The 14,406-nt window shown below is 43.1% G+C and overlaps 1 protein-coding gene across 1 annotated transcript in view; it reads left to right on the top strand.

Moving 5' to 3' along the window:
• LOC104512977 (extracellular matrix protein FRAS1-like) overlaps positions 1-12,224 on the top strand; it is a gene marked incomplete at both ends in the record, with an annotated part of 42,686 nt that extends 30,462 nt beyond the window's left edge. The window contains 3 exons of the mRNA XM_010156184.1: positions 4,993-5,146; positions 9,042-9,220; positions 12,108-12,224. Of these exons, the coding sequence (XP_010154486.1) occupies positions 4,993-5,146; positions 9,042-9,220; positions 12,108-12,224 (450 nt within the window). The remainder of the gene's footprint in view (positions 1-4,992; positions 5,147-9,041; positions 9,221-12,107) is intronic.
• Between the last annotated feature and the right edge of the window lie 2,182 nt (positions 12,225-14,406).

Raw genomic sequence — 14,406 nt, 5'->3', positions numbered from 1 at the left:
TGGCATAAACCCTTACAGGCAAATTAGAAGTCTGGAGAAGTATTACGCTGTCCCTGAGGTGTCACAAATCCTGTGCTACTGACAGGCTGTGGTCAGAGACAGGACAAAGTCGTGGATTGATTGAGTTTTGGAAGTCACCCGAATTTTTGGTTTGCAGCGGTAATGGTTCAGCTCAAATTGTGCGGCTTTGACAAATCAAAGTCCATAGTTATTTGATTTTCTGGAGTTGCAAGTGTTATTTTTGCACTGGTAAGGGCAGTGAATTAGAGAACGAGCGTATGGAGGAGAGAGAGGGCTGATGAGATAGGCACACCAGTCACTGGGCTAACGGGAGTGTGGTGGGAGACACAAAAGAACCACACATGAACTAAACAACTTGACTGATAAGGTACATCACTGGTACTTTGGTGATGGTGTCTCCCGAGCTCAAGATCTCTGCTGTTCACTGAGCCTTGCTCCACCAAACTCACTGGATGCATCTTTCTATTTGATAACTGCCCTTGCATTGGGTTTGCGTGGCAAGGTTTTTGGGGGGGGGAAGGGGGCTCCTACAAGGGGTGGCTTCTGTGAGAAGGTGCTGGAAGCCTCCCTATGTCTGACAGAACCAAATTCAGACGGCTCCAAGATGGACCCACCAGTGCTCAGGCCATCAGCGTCTCTGGTATAACAGGTTTAAGAAGGGGGAGTCTGTTTTGCTTGTGACGTTAATTGCTGAATGATCTCTCTCCCTGCCCTTATCTTGACCCATGAGCCTTTCATCATGTTCCCTCTCCCCTGCCCAGCTGAGGAGGGCAGTGACAGAGCAGCTTTGGTGGGCACCGGGCCTCCAGCCAGGGCCAGCTCACCACATCTAAGGACAGGGCACAGATACCTAAAGTTATAAATTACTAAGAAGTGTTTTAATTTTTGTTTCTCGGTTCTATTGCTGTTCATAATTAAACGGTTGTTTGTCTCCTCTATGTTTGGACATGAAGTGGCACTTTGTATCAAATCTTACTGGGATTGCAGCAGTAAATTGGAAACAGTGGTGCTTTTCCATTTTTTTATGAAACAAACCTGAGCCAAACAAGGCATTAAATACATACAGTACGTGGGGTGAAGCCTTGAAAAAATACAAGGTTGCTGAAGTGCTTGCAAGCATTTCAGTTCTGATATTGTGGTATTGTAATAAAACAGAAGGGAAAAAAGCTGAAGATCTCCTCATCCCTTAGTTAATGTGACAGAGCAATGAAAAATAGAGCTGTCAAAGACCACTGTTTGCGATCTCTTTATGTATGGATCTGAGAACTACACAATCTTGGAGTGCTTTCGCACAGTGAAAAGGAGTCAGGAGGAGATGGTATTACCCCTCCTTTCTCCTCCGCTCTGTGAGATGTCTTTCACAGCAACTTGGGCATGCAAATCTGAAATAAGGTTTACAAGCGCCGTGTGCATCTGTGTAGTTAGCACAAGAAGGGACTGATCCCGTTTGGACCCCGTGGGTGCTCCTAAAGCTGCGGTAGTAATTAATGATAATTAGTGACATGACTCATACACCAGTCTGGCGATGAAAAAGGGCTGGTGCTAAGTTATTAGACTCCAGGAATAAGAGCAGCCCTGCCTGTGGTTTCTGTACCCAGATCATTTCCGTGCCTCTAAGGAGCCTGTGTAAGATCAGAAAGACTGTAAAATGCTTGGACACTGCTCTGTGTTGTTTGTAACACTTTTCTGGGGGGATTTTTGCTGTTGATTAAGCAGGTTCTTGTAAACGCCGGCGAAGGTGAACTGCTGAGTACGGTTTCTTTTATTAGCCGCTTTTGCGCTCCCTCGTCTCTCATTATCTTTCCAAGTCTCTGTCCAATGCTTGGCTACAGGGGAGAATAAAGGTGGTGACAGAGGTGTGAGAACGGAGCAGCTTTTAGTACCAGGGTAGAGCTGGCAGATACCCAGCTCCTGCCTCATCCTAATTATCTTTGCGGAATAGCCTTGGGAGCTGAAAAGCGTGCAGGGTGTGTTTCTGAAAAGGTACTGTTGAGACACATGGGGAAAGACACTTGGGTTTTTTTCCTTGGTTTACATCCAAAGGTTGCTTCAAGAGCCTGGTAGGACCCTGGCTGGCGGTGTGGGAGTGCAAGGTGTGGCTGTCAGAGTACGCAGAACCTGTCATAATGTGCTGCTGAGCGGTTTTCTGTAGGAAGGCCTGGCGTGAAAGGGCATTTCTAGCTTTCCTATTCAATGGGCTCGGACAGTGGAATTCTCAGACTTTAATCCGTAGGCGCACTGCGGTGAAAGTGCGAAAACATAAATGAAGAACAACATAACCTTCTAAATCAGAGAGGTTTGTTTCTTTACAACGGGTGTGCCTTGTTTTCTGCAAGGTGCTTTTTTTAGTCCCCTTGGTTGCTAACCGCCTGCTTTTTCCCTATTTGCCCCCATCCAAATGCTTCGTTTGACCTACTGCAGTCTGAACAGCTGGCCTCTATTTTGAGAGCTCTTGATAACGATTTGCACTGCTGTATATTTTTATTGACAATCTCTAACAATTACAGCTTCTGTGAAGTTAATTTGAGACCTGCTGGTGCTTCATTTTTGGCAGGGCATTACCAGTGGTTCTCCAATGGGGAATAAGGAGTCCATGCCCTAGAAAATATTATCACAGGCTGTGTAATGTAAGCCAGAGGAGGTCAGACCTACCCACATGTGATCTGGCCATTGCTGAGGGGATATGGAGGCCTTTCTTTTCTGAGAAGCTGGGGAGAATGCAGGAAAAAGACAGAAAATGTTAATTTTAGGAATGTGTTGGATCTCTAGAGGAGATCGTGTTAAGGGAGGTCTCCAGAATATCTGCATCTTGCCCTGCTTGGGAGCAGGTAACTGAAGCATGGACCAGGGAGCATGTTAGCCTCCCCAGATCCCCTGAAAACACTTTTCCTGTGTTGTGAATTCATTCCCACAGTTTGCTAACTGTGTGCTCAGGTATCCGTAAAATAAATTTAAAAACTCTGATGTGATTCTAGCTTTTTTGCTGAATACAGGGTGAGCACTCAGATGGGACTATAGCTTGTCACTAAATATATTTTTAAAAAGATTACTGAGCAAAACCAGCTGTTTCGTGGATGTGTGTTTATTAACAGCAGGATCGCAGCATCAAAGCTGTCTGGGAACAGTGTTACAAAACGCCAGGCCGGTTTAATGTGGCCAGCCCAGGAACATTCAATCATTGAGTTACCAAAAAGCCAAAGGGTTCCATATTTATAGCAAATCCACAACCTTAGATTTAACGAACATTCACTTAGAAGTATTTTATTTTCAAACAGTGCATTTTGCCTGTCATTCTTGGAAGTGTGGCTAGTCTGTCTTTTCTCTCCTTACACAATAAATCTTGGAACCTTTCTGACCTTCTTAGATTGTTTCCTGGTCCAAAGTTATGCTTTTGCTAGGCCTGTATGTGTCACGATGTGACCAAATCAATAAGGTCAGAGGAAAGTTATCATATATACTGTCAGGGTTTTCTTGGCTGGCACAGGGTCTGGTTTTCTTCTTCACTGTTCTTTAAAAAATAAAGCAACCATTGTGCTGGGAAACATGTCAAAATGGAGATGGGAAATCATCCTTTAACATGATTCTTCTTCACAAACATCCGCTGAGCTCTCTCTACTGTCTCTGTTGAAGATTCATGGAACGTAGTAATGAGTCGTTTATCAGTTCTTGGAGTGACACATGATTATGTAAAGTAGTAAATGAGGAGGAAGGTGAACAGTCAGGATTTTGACTGATATGTACCTCACAGCCAATCTCAAGGCGAATCTGCAGAAATCAAGAAGAGAAATCACATTTACAGCAGCTAGACTTTATAAGGTGCAGAAGAAGTCACAGGAATTTCGGTGGCCTGTCCAACAGAGCGTGAGCTAACGAAGTAATTCAGAGGCAAAAAGGGCTAGTATAATCCTGGAACGCTAGAGTAGTCTTACTGAAGTATATGAAGAAATGTAGTGAAACCGTCCAATCCCAACATCTATATTTCAAGAAGCTTGAATAAGATAAATATTCTTTTGGAAAAAAAGACGCAGGGATAATTTGAAGGTTAGAAAACCCAGCAAGTAGTAAAAGACTTTGAGGAATGCTCAAGCAGACTTTAGGTTTACAAAAGTGGTTAAGAGATGACCTGACCATGGGTGTAAGTCCCCACACAGAGAGAAGATGCTTGATCTAAAAGTCTAAAAGGATGTTCTAACAGCAAAAAAAATGATGTGGATTTGGTGCAGTAGTTACTAAGTAAAATTTGCATACCTAATTTCTGATTGTTAAACTGCTTCTGTTCAAGCAAAGGATTGAAAACTGTCATGGTTCATGTGTCAGCCAAAATTCATCTTTAGCATCTGCGTACCCTGAAGTTCAATTTTCCCCCATCTTAAAGAAAAGGATGAGGTTGGTCTTGAACCTGGGTTTGCTCATGGAGAGTTAGTAACAGTTATAGGTGTGTGTAAAGACAGTGGAGGTGCCATAGAGAGATACGTTTGGATGAGTAAGAAGCTGTTGTTCTGTAAGTACCCTTGAAAGGTGTATAGTTCTAGAAATAAAATGAAGAGATGTGAGAGAAACTGTGGATCCCATCACACTAGTGTAGTAGACTGGACACTTTTTTCCAGATGTTGATAGCAGTAAGTTTTCCACTGTGCCATAGAGATAAGTCCTGTCAAGGCATGTCAAAAGTTAATCAGGGTGGTGGTAAAAGACAAAATTATGGAGGGAGACTGAGGTCACGAAGGTTTAGGGTCAGCGGCAAGAACTCAGAAACATTGGAGGACAAGGCCAGTTCTACAGGGTAAGAATTGGGTCCAAGAGGTATAGGTGAAGCATGTACAACCATTTCTTGAAGCAGGCAACCAGGGTTGAGTGCATAAGAAATTCCAAAATACTCTGCTTGATCCTTTTCACTTGAAAATCTGTTTCCATCAGTGCAGCATTCCTGACATTCAGTTAAGCCTTCTTCTGCTGTCCCCCTGTGTGCAGAATGACAGGACCCCTCAGCTGGTGACAAATTCCCTGGTCTGGGTGCCCCAGGGAGGCATGCTACAGATCTCCAAGACAGTTCTTCATGCCGAGCTGCCCAGTGCCCGTGACTCTGAGATAACCTACACCATCGTCAAGGACCAGCCAAGACATGGTAAATATCTTTTGGATTTTGCTGTCAAAAAGGGTGTTGCTTTTTACTCCATGTTCCCCAAGGTCTCCATCTGCTAAATAAAAGTGCAGGGTTCTGGTTAATTCTGGGGAGAAGGATGTTCTTCACAAAACCTATGGGAACATGATTCTTCCATGGTATTTTGCCCACAACAAATAGCATTTGAGGCAGTATTTCCTTATAAGTGCTGCTAACCCCATCTTTTTCTACTTCAAATGGGCGTGCAAAGTAGTGAAGCAGTATTGTCCTGCCTAGTAATCTGAACTTCTGCAGCTGTGTTTCTCTAGTGGTAGTGAAATTCTGGCTGATTTACAGCATTGCAAGAGCAGAGTCTTACTCACTGCCAAAAGATAATATTCTACAATAAATGGCTGGTTTAAGAGCAGCATAGAGTAATTCCTACCTCTAGAAACTGCTGAGCCAAAGTTTACCTTGAAGAATTGGAGAAATCCCTAAATTCCATGAGATTTGATTTAATTTCTACTAGTGGAAGGGGTCATTGACCCAAACAGAAATTGGTGACATTTGCATCCATATATAATTCTTGTCTCCAAATTTCTTTTGAGACTCTGCTCTCATCTCTGAGAGTAACGGCTTTCACAAGCAACCCCATGCGCAGGACTGCAGCTTATAGAATATCTTCTGGACCCAGACCGAGGAGGAGTGTAGAAGGTACTGGGATTTGTGGCTGAGATACAAACTGAGAGAAACTGGATGGAAAAGAGAAGGCGTCATATGTTGGAGGAAAGGAAATATGGACAGAAAACAAAAATGTTATTTTCCCCCTCATCATCACATCTTTAAATAATATATTTTGCACTTCTATGAAGTGGTGTCATTGCTTTTAATTTGCTGAGGCGGATAAAATTAGAGGATCCCTTTAGCAACATCAGTGCTGTTTTTTTGCCTTTTGCTGTAAGGATAGTCTGGTTTCCATAACAGCTGCCAGTACCTGATGGAAACATAGATTATGTTATTTTTGCAATTTAGAAGAGAAGTAATTAATTTGTTTTCCCCCTTTAGTTTTCTGCAGATGAAGAACTGTCTTCTCATTTTTAATAAGCATTTACATGAAAACAAGAATTTTCCCTGAGGAGCTTGTCTCCTGCTGCCTAACCCTAACCAAAATTTATAATCCTGTATTTGTATCACCATAATTATCTCTACTGTAATTAATTGCAATAACACAAGTGGGTTTGTAGCTGCAGGTGAGGAATAAGCAGTAGAAATCAATGATCTTCGCAATTTTATCTAAAATACTATTTCACAGCAAGGGAGGAAAAAAATAAGACCGAGAAATGTGCAAAATGGGTCCATAATCAAGGAGGGCGTATCTGCCTATCTTAATACTTGAGTACTGGAAAAGATATTCGTACCTGTTGAAAATATATAATGTGATTTTTTTAGGTAGGAAAGACAACCACTTTAGAATTAGCTACTACATTTCTGTGGCACAAGTGCATGGGCAAAGAAGGCTGCTTGCCCTTCATTTCAAGAGACTGAAACCAAACCAAAGGGATATAATTAGAGAAGGAAGATTGCTGTCCATATCCCCTCCTTCTGCAGGGCTTGATTTGATTCTGGACAGTTGGGCAGCAGAGGACAGTTGATCTTTCTAAGGATCTCTTTATCCTGGGCCTCCTGTTTTGTCCCCAGAAATAGAACCAGTGTCTTCCCTGGCTCTCCTCCCAGCACACAGAATTCCTCAACACAGCTCTGTTACATGGAAAAAATATTCACTTCTACATGAGTAGATATTGTTATCCCCTAAGCTGCTCCATGTGACATACATTCTTAGAGGATGAAATCTCTACAGCCAATGAAAAGTGATACAAGTGTCCACTCTTCTGAAAACGGGTGAGACCACAGTGCCTGAACCCTCTCGACAGCTCTGGAAACTGCAGCTATGTTGGCTCCATCGATTGCAATAAATTGCCTGAGTGTGCGCAAGTTGTACATTCGTGTGTGTAACCTATAAACAGGTGCTTTTCTATTTTAAAAAATAAGTTTCAAATGAAATGATAATCATAAACTATGTAAGTAAACACCTCAGAGTTGTTCCTTCTGATCATGTTAAATATTAACTTACATAAGAGACACATAGACATGCATCTCACTTAAAGCAGGTGGATGTTCTGTTTCTTCTCTTACTTTGAAAGGGATAAACAGCTTGCAGGCCCTGACTCCTTTGGGTATGTGATTAGCATCTTTAGAAATCACACAAAAGATTAAGGTGGTGAACTGCCGTGAGCAAAATGTATGTAATTAGGGCACTGATAAGGGAATATTAACATAGAGTTTGATGATAAAATGGAAGTGTGATATTTCAGCCTGCTGAATTATTCTTTGATTACTCCAACTGTTTTAAGGGTGGTTTTGGGAAATGAACTTATGATGGGTATTATGCATAACAGAATGATTAATGCTGTAAGGAGAGTTGAAGTGATTTATAATATATGTGGCTTCTGAATTGGTAGCCATGAGGGATACTTTCAAAGACTAGTAGAAAAGCTCAATATACAACCAGCAAGTTATTTAAAAAGCAGCTAAATTATACGTAGTCAGGGACGTTCTTCCCCTTCCCCTATACGTAGTAAGGATTGGTAGCCATGAGGGATACTTTCAAAGACTAGTAGAAAAGCTCAATATACAACCAGCAAGTTATTTAAAAAGCAGCTAAATTATACATAGTCAGGGGAATAGTAAGGATAGGGGAAACGTATAATTTTTTCACAGATTATACATTAACTACAAAACAAGTAAATTACATTGTAAAATTGAAAAAGATGCCATTTATTTTGATACTCTTGCTCCTTGTCAGCATTTAATTTTGTTTATGTGTGTGATTAGGAAGAATGTTCACATCAATAAAATTGATGACCAAGGTTTTGATATCCTCTTGGAGGGTAGCACTTGGCTCTTTGACGAATTTTATTAGAGGATGTTTTTGGATTAAAGTCTGTTGAACATGAGTAGTGACATCAAAATCCAATCCTTGCAGGCACACGTGAGGAAAGCTGATAACCGGTGGGACATGCCCCCATCCTGCTCTTCTCTGTCATATCTGCAATGAAACCAGTGATGTTTCAGTCCAGCTGAGAATCTATTTCTGTTACAAAAATCAGAAATAAACCCAGTGTTACAGATAGAAAAGCTACATAACTTTGGAGTAGGAGCTACAAACCAGGGTGTGCAGGCTTTCTATACAGCCTATGATATAGAGGTCCTTTACTATATCTGTTCAAGAGCTCTTTTTCCGTTGAAGGTTTCTGTCCAGAGAAGTTAGTTGAGTATACTTTTTTGGCATAATAAGTACCCAAAAGAGCTAGAAAAGAGCTGACCTTGAAAAAACTTGTGTTCTGTATTCTGATATTTAAGTTGTACCCTTGAGGGAAGACGTGTAGTCTGCTGCAGTGCTTTTTAACCCTGATTGTGCCTCGCTTCTCTCTTGTCCCTTCACAGGAGCTCTGGGAAGTGAGCAATCTCCTTTGCCTCTGTTTTTCTGCTCATTTTATCAAACGGGCACATTTCGAGGTTGAAATGAGCTGGTCATTGGGCAGAATGACATTTTGCGAATTTAAAGTTGCAGATCCTCTTCTTTGCTTGACTGTGAACAACTTCTGTGTATTTGCACGAGTTACTTGATCTACCCTTTGCCAAAACACCAGATAAAATTTCCCTGTGTCAGTGGGATGTTGCATGGTCCATTAGTGGTTTTTAGGAGCTCTGCTGCTATTTCTGTTAGTCCCACTAGATAGAAAATAACTAAGGCTGGGTGGACATTTGTCTTGGATGCTCGTTAGTTGGTGAAAAGGCATCTATTCCTCCTTGTTTTCTCACAAGTTGTGCCCTGGCTATTAATCTTTGCTTTTCCCAGGTGAAGTCGTGCTTCTGGTCCCAATGCCGGCAGACGGCCCAGCAGACTCGTGGCAGCTTTTGCCTGATGGAAGAGCAGCCTCACCTACAACCTCTTTTACCCAGCAGGACATCAACGAAGGCATTGTGTGGTACAGGCACTCTGGCTCTGAAGTAGAGAGTGACTCCTTCCAATTCCAGGTACTCCTCATCATATTCGCAGGGGGGGATCACTCAGCAGCTCTGATGGCATTTTTCTCTGAGATTGCTCAGTCTGCGGTTCCTTGTATCGTGACCCAAAGTTTTAATAGATACACAGACATGAATACATGCACACACACACAAATATGTGTGTAAATATGTATTTGTATTTACATGCAGGCATATGTGTATGCAGGTGTGTGTTGCTTGCCTGTAGATGAACGTGCTTATGCGTCAGAGCGGATGAAACCCACCGTGCTATTGCTGGGAGGCTCTTATTCATGCCCAAGAGAGCTTTTGCTGCATGCAGATCCCCAGGTTTTAATCTGTGGCAGTGGAAGCAGCCAGCCAGCCAGCTACCCACAGCGCTGAGCCGCATGCAGTGGCATTAACCTTCTGGATGTCAAATCACAGGCCATATTGCAAATCCAGAGAAAATCTTCTTTCAAGTAGCATCTAACGTTTAAGCTATTGAACTGATAGCTCTCCTGATTTTCTGTAGAACAGTTCCATCTCAGGCAGGAAGAAGGGTTGTGTAGAAAAGCAGTGACATCCCAGTGGCTGCTAGCTGGTCTAAGCAGGAAAGCTCTCCGAGATCAAGAGTCCCCAGGGTGAATGGGAAAACAGATACATGCTTACTGCTTCCACTGGATGGAACTAGCAGGCTTATAACATCCCATCAGCATGACAGAGTGTCCAGAGACTGATTCTTGCTGTGACAGTGATCTCTTTTCCACTGGGCTGTTGCCTGTGGGGTAGGATTGTCTCTTGGGAGCACCCTACTGATGTGCTTGGCATCACTTTTGGGAAAGAAATAGGAACAGGAAATGGTTCTTTTGCCTGACAGAACTTAGAGGAGGTAACAGAGAGGGTAATTCATGCTCTTCTTGTAACCTGCTGCCTTCTTTCCCCCACCCTTCTTTGAGATGAGGCTGGTCCCAGGGGACAAGGGAAAATGGGGGAGGTGGGTCCAGGTAGCCAAGCATTTGGCTGTCCTGGGGATCTTCCAGCTGAGTGCCAAATCTGCACGAGGAAATCCTTACAGAGGTCCTCTGGCCCACACTCTTCCTATGCCATCCCTGCGATCCAGACATCTGTGAAAGGACTTCCCTGTGCAAGGTGTGTTCCTGCAGCTCATATCCTGGTGGTTTTGATGCCCCATTTGCAGTTCAGACAGGGATTTCGACCCCTTGGTACTGCATGACAAATACATCGCCCTCTCATAAATCCTCTAATATTTACTCCAAGTGCAAAGTGTTCCGAGCACCTTTTTTTTTTTAAGTTGTTTTGCAAGCCCCAAAACCTGGTGACCCTCCTACTTTCTGCAGTCCCTAAACTAAAAATTTCATTTTTGCTATAAATTTCTTCTTGCAAACAGGCAAAAAGGTGCAAATACTCCCCAGCAGATGTAATACGATAATAAATCCCACCTCCCCACAGGTTTAAGGGCCATAAAATTCCTCAGACAGGTCCTTGCTGTTTGCTTGGAAGGTTTAACAGCCTCCTGTAATGCTAAGCCTACGTGAACACTTGCATGCAGTATTTGTTACATCTGGTTTACAAGTCAGAAGCTATTACCGTAGCACCAGAGAGGCAATTAAGGTAATTTCTAAAGTAATTAACATAAGTGATAATGAGGAATTTGTGAGCGTCAGTGTTGAACAAGCTAATCTTTAGCTTAATTGCTACATTCCTCTTATAGAGTATGCATTTTGCATGAGTTAAATGTTTGGTTTTAGTATCTTGGAGCGGTAGCAATAATTGTACGGCGAGCCCTACTGAGAAAGGAAGCTGCGATTGCCTGGGTGACATCAGGAGACCGTAACACGTCTGTCCGAGTCTTGAACCGTGGACTGGGGCATCTCAGAAAAGGCTGACATGTTGCTTTTATCAGCATTTTGACAATTACCATTCAGATGACAGCAATTCTGAGCAGGTTCAGCAAATGCCTACAATAATTTCTTTCAGCAGAGCATGCATTTTTATGCATTTTCTTGAAATTCAGTTTGTGCTGAAGCCTGTTCTTGCTCACAAAGTGCTCTATTGAATTCAGGTGTGGACTTCCATCCCTACCGAACGATAAAGCTGTAACTGAGTAACGAAGAAAGGGGCTGTATTTCTTTGGGTTCTTGCCTTATCTCAGGATTGCTGTGAACATGTGCAGGTTTATCTCTGTGGGATGGTTTTGGTCCTTTGAATTTTTATCTCTATGGGATGGTTTTGGTCCTTTCAATTTTTACAAATTTAATCTTATTTGCTTTATATGTCATTACTGCAGGTTTGCTCTTATGAGTTAAGGTGCCATTGACTTAACTTTGGTGTTACCATAGAATATGGAATATAGTATAATATGGTCAATGTTTATGGGTCTCAGTGAAACATGAGCGCAGCCTGTCTTGGAAGATACGAGATCACAGGGAGCCACTGCCAAGACAGTGTCATTGTTAAAAGACCAGTTATTTTCACTTTGTCAGCACAACTGATGGTCATTTTGAGGGTGGGAGAAAGGTTTAAAAAGCCGTTATTTTTTCTGTCCCTGTGATGGAATGTTCCACTAAACTGTACAGACTGTTGGAGTAAAATTCAGCAAAACTGTGGCGGCAACTGGGGGAAGCGGGAATGAGTAACAGGTAGGGAATTGACAAACAGCTGTCTTTCTAAACCTTAACAGAGAGGTAAACCATTTATAGGTTGTGCAGGCAATAATGGAGAAACTGTTTACTATTTAAAGGCCTTAGTTCCCAGCAACTACCACCTGCATACGCTTTGGGTTGGTGTCTGCTGGAAAGGTGTGTCTTTGGCTTTCTAGACCAGGAGGAGAGGAGAAAGTAAGAAATGCAGTGGTGTCCCCTGCCAGGTATCCATTCATGTGATCTTTCCTTCCCAGGTGTCCAGCTCTGCCAGTCCACAAGCCAGCTTGGAAAGCCACGTGTTCAACGTTGCCGTTCTCCCACAGACTCCCAGAGCACCTCAGCTTTCCCTCGGCTCCTCCTTGCACATGGCTGTAAGTGTGCACTGCCACTGCTGGCTGATGGTTTCTGTATTCCCGCTCTGCTTGCAGCAGTGCACAGCTACCAGAGCCTCGCATGGAGCAGTAACCAAGTGTTGATTCCTGTACTTGCTCTTCTCTGTGCCGTTGTGCTTGATTCAGAGATTGAACTGAATCTATGGAGCAGGGTATATGCACCAGATAGATAGCTAGAGTCAAAATGGAAAAAAAAAGACAGGTTAGAAGAGTAAATGATTTGGGTGGGGCAAGAGAATACCCATAAAAAGTTGAAAAACTCAGTATTAAAAGTGATGAAAGTGTAGACTGGAAAGAAGAGGGAGATAGAGAAGAAAAAATATGTTTAACATCTTTTTATGGAATTCTTACCCTTTCCTGAGAAGCATTAGGAATGGCAAGAGTGAAAAATGGTGGGTTAGAGGACTGTAATGAATAGATCTTGGCAGTAATCCCGCAGTAAACTTTATCAGACCTGTAGCCCACCCACATTAGAAAGTTTTCATCCATCATTCTGACATCAGAATCTCAGACTATGATGTATGTGGAAAACATTCAGACAAGCCCATTATATCTGTGTCCATGGAACTGAATTACCTTTTCCTGAAGCATCAACTCTGGGAATGACCATTTTGGTAAGAATGGTCTCCCTGATGGAGTTATTTTCCTGGTAGTGTTAATTGAAAAGATGACCTCAAAGTTTAAAGTTGGTTTTGTGAGCACTCCATCTTTGGTGCATGCCTTCTCCATGTGTCCCCATCGCATATGTGGGAGAAGTCCAGCTTTCCAGCTTTCCCCTCTGCTTTTCCTGCTGTCTGCTGCTCTTTGATTCTGCAGGGAGGGATCCCGAGCACATGAGCTAGAAGAAGGCTTGAGGCCTCTGCACCCAGGTCACCCCGTGAGATGCACAGAGAGCCAAGGGAGTTTGATGTAGACATCACCTTGGCCTCATAGCTTTGTTGTGGTCTGTGGGGCAACCAGGATCATAATCCACTGAGCAGCAGTCCTGAGCCGTGTGAGACTGGGCCATGCTGTGATGAGGACTTGCAAGAAACATCATCTTTGGCAGTATTCATCCCAATGATTTATGTAGAGCATGTGAGGTGCCAGCAGTATGCTCAGCATTATCAAACAGAAACCCTGTGCCCTTGGGGGCTCCCTGACACAAAAGCACACTGAGAGGGCCATGCGGTGCAGGAGAGCAGATGTGGCAGACCTCCCAAGGGCAATGGGTCCCCGGGAGGAGCCTCCAAAAGGGAGGTGAAGGTCTTCGAAGCCAGGACAGCCTGCCAGGCATGGGACCAGGGAAGGCCAAAGGAAATGGTGGAAGAGGGATTAGTGAAAACTCCATGCCACAACGGCCTTGTCAGGGTTTAAAATAGTGGTGACCTTTCACGGGCAATAATAAAACATGCTCAGACTGCTACTTGGAGCAATAGCCAGCAATGTATCTTTCTGCTCTTGACTTTTTGTTGTTGTCATTATTGACAAAATTGATGGGAGAGATGGCTGGCTGAGCCACACAGTGCTAGATTTTATAGCTAATTACATACCACTAAATTCAATAGTGCCATAAAATACGTTTTACTGAGGGGCGCCTCTCAACCTGCAAGTCCTACCTTTGGGAGAGACAAATAGGCCTTGGAGGCAACTATGAAGCAACCATAACCTTAAATCTTTCCATCATAAAATTGCCCTTCCCTTGCATCAACTTGATTGAGTTCTGTTCATCTGTCTTCACACTCCCCCAGAGTTAGACTGGCTTCTTGGCTGAAGAGCAAGTGCAAAATGTTCGGTCTTCCCATAGCTCTAGTCTTGTCTTTGAGTGTCCTACTGAGAAAGGTCAGAGAAAGTTCAGGGACTCTTTGGTGCTTAAACTGGACATAACATCTGTACTGTTTTTTCTTCAATCGAGTTACCTGTTTCTCCCATATTGGTGAAAGGAGCCTGAACTTCACTCTAGCTGACTGCCAACTGTGATTGGGTTTATGAAGGAGAGAGTTTTGTAAGCAGAGGTGTTCCTCCCTTCTCTTCCCTTCCCAAAGTGGCTGTGTGAAAGGGACACCACCGTTAATTTTAAGCCTGCCCTTTCTATACAGAGCTGCATATAGCAGTGCTGATAACACCAACTTTGTGGCTTTTACTTCCAGTTGGGTATGTGACATTTCCACATCTGTGCTGG

This window comes from Eurypyga helias, unplaced genomic scaffold (assembly GCF_000690775.1).
Source record: "Eurypyga helias isolate BGI_N326 unplaced genomic scaffold, ASM69077v1 scaffold13147, whole genome shotgun sequence".
NCBI classification, from domain to species: Eukaryota; Metazoa; Chordata; class Aves; order Eurypygiformes; family Eurypygidae; genus Eurypyga; species Eurypyga helias.
The sequence above is the reverse complement of the archived record's forward strand: the minus strand, read 5'-3'. Positions and strand labels throughout refer to the sequence as shown.